Source organism: Xenopus laevis, chromosome 2S (assembly GCF_017654675.1).
Source record: "Xenopus laevis strain J_2021 chromosome 2S, Xenopus_laevis_v10.1, whole genome shotgun sequence".
NCBI lineage: Eukaryota > Metazoa > Chordata > Amphibia > Anura > Pipidae > Xenopus > Xenopus laevis.
The window spans coordinates 81,842,741-81,848,719 of record NC_054374.1 but is presented as its reverse complement, the minus strand read 5'-3'; the positions used below and the strand labels follow the sequence as shown (position 1 = coordinate 81,848,719).

The 5,979-nt window shown below is 41.5% G+C and overlaps 2 protein-coding genes across 2 annotated transcripts; both read right to left on the bottom strand.

The window, feature by feature from the left end:
- Positions 1 to 540: 540 nt before the first annotated feature.
- LOC121400611 (serine/threonine-protein kinase 3-like) lies at positions 541 to 3,422 on the bottom strand. The gene is made up of 5 exons (XM_041584037.1): positions 3,275 to 3,422; positions 2,844 to 2,916; positions 1,524 to 1,699; positions 1,077 to 1,261; positions 541 to 599 (listed from the first exon to the last, which is right to left on the bottom strand). The coding sequence occupies exons 1-4, from the start codon at positions 3,291 to 3,293 to the stop codon at positions 1,152 to 1,154; spliced, it is 378 nt and encodes a 125-aa protein (XP_041439971.1). The 5' UTR covers positions 3,294 to 3,422; the 3' UTR covers positions 541 to 599; positions 1,077 to 1,151.
- Positions 3,423 to 4,094: 672 nt separating this feature from the next.
- Positions 4,095 to 5,619, bottom strand: LOC121400786 (serine/threonine-protein kinase mig-15-like). Its single transcript, XM_041584736.1, has 5 exons — positions 5,593 to 5,619; positions 5,450 to 5,488; positions 4,725 to 4,778; positions 4,326 to 4,637; positions 4,095 to 4,193 (listed from the first exon to the last, which is right to left on the bottom strand). Exons 1-5 carry the CDS (start codon positions 5,617 to 5,619, stop codon positions 4,095 to 4,097), a joined length of 531 nt encoding a protein of 176 aa, XP_041440670.1.
- Between the last annotated feature and the right edge of the window lie 360 nt (positions 5,620 to 5,979).

The following is a 5,979-nucleotide window of genomic DNA, read 5'->3' as shown; positions in this document are numbered from 1 at the left end:
GTGGTGACTAAATGTCTTGGTATTGGTGGAATGGAAGAACCAATGGCGTGCAGGAAGAAGGGCAAGGATTAGAATATATTTTAAAGAGGAGAAACTCTTGATGATATGTAAATAAAGAAGATATTGGTGGAGGTGTGTTAGCACAAGGACAGAGGTTGCGGGTAGAGGTAAAATATGGGATAGGGCTGGTGGTGGAGCTAAAATATAATGAAAAGTCCTTGGGTGGAGATGTGGTAATTGAATACTAAAGAAAACTAAGGTCCTAATAGCGGAGCTATGGTGTTTGAAAATGTGAATGCTGCTAGTGGAGCTGTAGAGGTCAATATGAATGTTGGAGATATGGTTATGTGAAATGTAGATGCTTAAGGCAAGATGGATGGAACTAATGAGGTGGTGATGTGTGTGGGTGGAGTGTTGTAAACTAAAGCAAAGACACCACTGGTGGAGATGTGGTAGTCTTGAAAGAATATGATCATGGACCTACAGAAGGAGATAAAGTCACTGCTGGTGTAGTTGCAGGAATCTTGAAGTTACCACTTGCTGAAACTGCATCAGCTTGAAAGGAGATGTTGCTGGTGGAGCTGCAGGCACCACTGGATCTGTATGAGAAAAAATATCAGTCAGTAATAGATCATAATTAATTCTGATTCAGAGGCATTTATGCACACGCCTTATTCATTAGGGGTTCCAACATGTTAGGGAGTTTTTCTCCCAGGCTGATGCTCCTTTTAGAAATAAATGCACTGGCTATGGGAATAGGAAATAATGCCTGAGCCTTCTCAATCGCATTCTACCCTGTTGTGTTATTGTGTGGCTGCTGCAGTGAGGCTAATGTCCATCAGCACAGAAAACCTTGATTCAGCCCCTACTGCCCCGTGTGTTTATTTGCTTCACACATGGGGAGGATTGTGACCAAGAAATCTAAACTTGAGCATCTTGTAGCCGAAACCCACCTCTTGTGCACAGTGAGGATTTGGGTCCTACCAATGTAGACACACACCAGGCAGCAGGGGATCAATTGCTCTTTGTCTACCAGCTGAGAACCATTGTACGGGGATACTGAATGGGGACCTTACCCTGCGGATGTTTCTTTTTCCTCGGCTGTGATTCAGGAAACTCATTCTGGGCTGTTGATGTTATGGGCCACAAGATTAATAACAGGAGAAGCCCTCCAGGGCCATTTGCAGAGCTGCTTCTTGTTCTGCCGATGTCTGTGTGCAGAAGTCACAAGCACGCTGCAGCTGTTTCAGGGTCCAGAGAGCTGGATAGGGAAAAATCATATTTGTGAGTCATGAATACTAATTAGAGCTTGTATATGATTTATAAACAAAAAAATAAAGACCGAAGACCAAATTGTCTTGGAACGCCATTGTCACCATTATACTAAAATATAATATTAAGCTAAAGTACCCCTTAAAATATGTTTATTATTCCCAGTGCCATTATAATAAAACCAACTCTTGCAGCTGTTGAGTTACACTGTGTGATGGTGCAGTCGTATCAAATATAATGGATTCCCTCACCTTTCTTGGCCGGCAGATTCTGCAGAGTCAGGAGATGTTCTTCAATCTCAGCCCTGACGATCTTCTTAGGTGGCAGTTGGATGATGAATGGGTGCTGCAGGAGTTCTTCAGCACTCCCTCTCTCTGAAGGATCTTTCTTCAGGCAGTACTCCAAGAAGGACACAAAACGTTGGGACCTGGAAAAAAGAGATTTTAGCTAGCAAAAAAAATCCCCAGATCATTATTTCCAGATTCCAGAAGCTTTTACCCAGTAACCATTAGCTATACCCCAGAGTATACATATATTTTGCAGTATATCTATCTATCTATCATCTATCTATCTACAGTATACCTATCCCTCTATCTATCATCTATCTATCTACAGTATACCTATCCCTCTATCTAATTATATATCTATCATCTATCTATTATCTATCCCTCTATCTATCTATCTATCTATCTATCTATCTATCTATCTATCTATTGTCTATCTATCTATTTATCTATTGATCTCTCTATCTATCTATCATCTATGTATCTGTCAGTCTATTTATCTATCTGTCTATCCCCTCTATCTATCTATCTATCTATCTATCTATCTATCTATCTATCTATCTATCTATCTATCTATCATCCATCTATATGGTCCTCTATTACTCTGTCTGTCTATCTATCTATATATCTATCTATTGTTTATTTTTTTTCGCACTGTACAGCACTGCGGCTCCTTAGCGCTTTACAAATAAAGTTATACATACATACATACATACAAGTGTTCCCCAACCCAAGATTCCCCACCACTATCCCAGAACTGGTCAACAAGGGTATAACAAAGGATATCAGTGGCAAATCTAGATGTCTATAAGGCTATGAGGGACAAGGTAAGGTCCTGTGAATTTCCCACACCCTCTCCTGACTGCACCATAGTGCACATGGCCTGTAATCTCACAGAAGTGGGGCCCATAGTTTTACTGTTATGCCCCTGTGATTATATACATAAAATATATCATATCTGCATCCACCTATATTTCCCTGAAAACACACATATCCCTGCCTGCCTGCATCTCATGGGCCACATTTAAAGTCTGCAGTAGAAAAACCTCTATTTATATTTAGGAGGTATTTAAACAAAATACTACACATCCCCCCTGAGATGAGACTGAAATCTCCCCATTATCCCAAATTTGTACAGATAAGGGGCATGGTGAGGGCAGACTGTGGAAGCAGCTAAGTGGATATAGGAGTTGCCAAATATCCCAAGTGTTAATAAGAAAATGTGGGGAGTTCCATGTCTGCAAGTACAGGTACAATGTACAGTGACATGAGCTGGGACCGACTCACCATCTACTTGATTGAAGCTTCGGTGGTTGGGCTTCTCTTATCAGGTGCTCCACCGGGTATTGATCTGAGTATGCTAAAAGTGAAAAACATATATATCAGGCCCATCAAACATGTCTAGAAGTCAGGCCCGGACTGGCAATCTGTGGTTCTGGCAAATGCCAGAGGGGCTGCTGTATGGTTCCATAGAAAGTTACCATATAGTGGGCTGGTAGGGGCTGTTTGGGCCTCTGTGTACTTGGAATGGCAGGTCCTATGTTGACTCCCAGTCCAGGCCTGCTAGAAGTTATTTATTTAATCTATAGACTCTATAGTATCTATAGTTCTTTTTTGCTGGAAATGGCAAATCACCCCAAATTCCTCCCATTCTGATATGGAACCTCTACTGCTCAATGTATAAAATAAAGTAGCCACAATTGTTGTGATTCACTTACGTGGTTTTCCCTCGGCCATTTCGATGGCGGTTATCCCCAGCGACCAGATGTCACACTGCAAAAGACACACCAAAGAGCATTAGAAGGAGAGAATTGGGTTAGTGGGTGTTTAATAAAACCTAAGTAAAAAGGCTACACTTATACAATTCTCTTTTAGAAACATATATTATTATGGGTGCAAAAGTACACGCCATTCTCCTTAGTTCAATTACGGCCAAAACAGAACAGAATACAACTTCTAAAATAGCCCAATGCACCCCTTAGTAAATGAACACACCATGGTATATGTAAAAGGAAAAAAATGCTTTATTATATATAAACGTGTATACAGCAATACATCTCCATTACAAACAATAGCAGTTACTGTACATAACACCAGGGTCACAATGCAAATGAGCAAATATATTAAAGCAGACACATTGTGCAAAAAGTTAAGAAACCCAACATTTCAGGAAAAACTCTTTTCTCTCCATGAGAAAATAACAGCTTCCATGTTCCATTAACACTGATAAGTAAATGCTCGTGTTGTTACAAAGTATTATAAGTACAACATACTTTGGTGTCGTACGCCAGGCGCTGGCCCTTCTCTTCTTATGGCCTCTGGTGCCATCCAATGTGCAGTCCCGTCTGCTTCGTGGCACAATCCAGTCTGCGGGTCCAGGTCCCAGCTGTTTCCAAAGTCGACTGAAATGACAGATAGAATCTATTAATGGAAAATAACTTGTTTAACCACAATAAGATAGAAACCCGAATTATGAAACCCCCTGACTCCATATTCACAGAAGCTCCCCACCATCCATTACTCTTATAAGTGTAAGTTTTACTCACTGATCTTGACTTCGGCCGTCTCTGTGAGCATGATGTTCAGGCTCTTGATGTCTCTATGAACGGCCCGGTTCTTGTGGATGTGGTGCAGCCCCTGGGGAGATTGAGATGTAGGTTATAAGACCATAACAGACACAAGACTAAACATTCCCAACAAAGAGATTGGATATATAATTTATACAATTAAAGAAAAGTAAATCTGGCCTTACCTTTAAAACCTCCTTACAGACATAGCCATCCAGGTCTCCTTCAGGGATTGGCCATTGGTCTTGCTGATGAGGTTGTTGAGAGAGCCTCCACCACAGTATTCAAGAACAATCTGCAATATATAGAAATTATTTAAGGTCATGCATTCTATCACTTCCAGTGGAGATTGAGAGGAATGAACACGATACAGTAAATCATTTCTTACTTCCAAGAGCTCCGATGAGCACTCCGTGAGTGGAGCCCTGTAGTAAGCTCCATAGTAAGAGGCGATGTTCTTGTGGCCTCCGAACTGCTGGAGAAACTTCAGCTCCCTGCAGACTGACTCTTCATCCTGGAGTGGAGAAATCCCTTTAGCTCACATAGGCAACTACACAAATAGGATTCATATATAGTGATTGGAATAATAAAGATACAGTACTCGGCTGATGTTGGCGATCTTCACCGCTACCACGCCTCTACGATGGTGTCGTCCCTGTAATACAGACAGAAAAGGTTGACTTATATACAAGTAGGAAAGAGAGGGTCTAATGCAGCCCCCAAACCAGAAGCTTGATATGTCTGCCTAAATCATTGTGTGATTGTGTGTAGTGATCACAATCTTGTTCAGTTCCCCTACTCTCTAGGACAGGGATCCCCAACCTTTTGAACCCGTGAGCAACATTCAGAAGTAAAAGGAGTTGGGGAGCAACACTTAGCATGAAAAATGTTCCTGGGGTGCCAAATAAGTGCTGTGATTGGCCATTTAGTAGCCCCTATGTGCATTGTCAACCTAAATTGAAGCTCTTTTTGTCAGTACAAGCCTGGTTTTTATGCAACTAAAACTTGCCTCCAAGCCTGGAATTCAAAAATAGGCACCTGCTTTGAGGCCACTGGGAGCAACATCCAAGGGGTTGGAGAGCAACATGTTGCTCACGAGCTACTGGTTGGGGATCACTGCTCTAGGAATTGGTTGGTACTTACCTTGTAGACATCTCCAGTGCCGCCCACTCCAAGAAGCACATCCTTGGTCAGCCGACCATCAGGAGGCTGGAAAATAAAATAGAAAAAAGAAGGATTTCATTGATAACATAATATTCCCCAGGGTACAAAACATGTCTCACTTCCGGCAGTAGCGGCAAGTGTTTTACCCTCCTTTCTACTCACCTTATAAATCTCGGAGAGGGTACTGGATTCGGCCTGTGGCTGAAGGAGAAGAGAAAGATTCTATTACTTTCTATACTTTATCTGTATCTGTTCTCTATACAGCAAAACCCTAAATTCAGCTAAAACAGTAGCAGTTGACTTACCTTCCTCCAGGGGGCGCAGAAAGGCATTGCGTCCACGTCTTTTAGCTCTTAAAAGAGCTGTTGGGTTATGAAGAAGATTTCAGCTGACGTCAAAGGAAGATGTTTTTTTCCAAACGCCAAAAATCAGATGGAATATCGCTGAATATCTCTATAAAACAATCGCTGTGAAATCACTCGGAAAATCACTCTGCAAATCGCTTCGAAAACGCTATGAAAACGCTTCGTCGCTCGGAAATTTCACTGTGTGGGGACACAGAAAGAAAGAAGAGATTGTGAGCTCACATGCACCAGACTATACATATCAGGATTCACTACCTTATATAAGTATTCACACCCTTAACCAATTCTCCCAATTCTGTACCAAAAACAAACCCTAAACTTAAATAT

Bases quoted from the DNA above. Each gene is read 5' to 3' on its own strand.
- LOC121400786 (XM_041584736.1), bottom strand. From the start codon at position 5,619: ATGCCTTTCTGCGCCCCCTGGAGGAAG. The intron at 4,779-5,449 runs GTGAGTAGAAAG...TCTGTATTACAG, and splicing joins CCCTCTCCGAGATTTATAAG to GGACGACACCATCGTAGAGG. The intron at 4,638-4,724 runs GTACTGTATCTT...TCTCCACTCCAG, and splicing joins AGATCGCCAACATCAGCCGA to GATGAAGAGTCAGTCTGCAG.
- LOC121400611 (XM_041584037.1), bottom strand. The intron at 1,700-2,843 runs GTGAGTCGGTCC...TCTTTTTTCCAG, and splicing joins AAGCTTCAATCAAGTAGATG to GTCCCAACGTTTTGTGTCCT. The intron at 1,262-1,523 runs GTGAGGGAATCC...TTCCCTATCCAG, and splicing joins GAATCTGCCGGCCAAGAAAG to CTCTCTGGACCCTGAAACAG.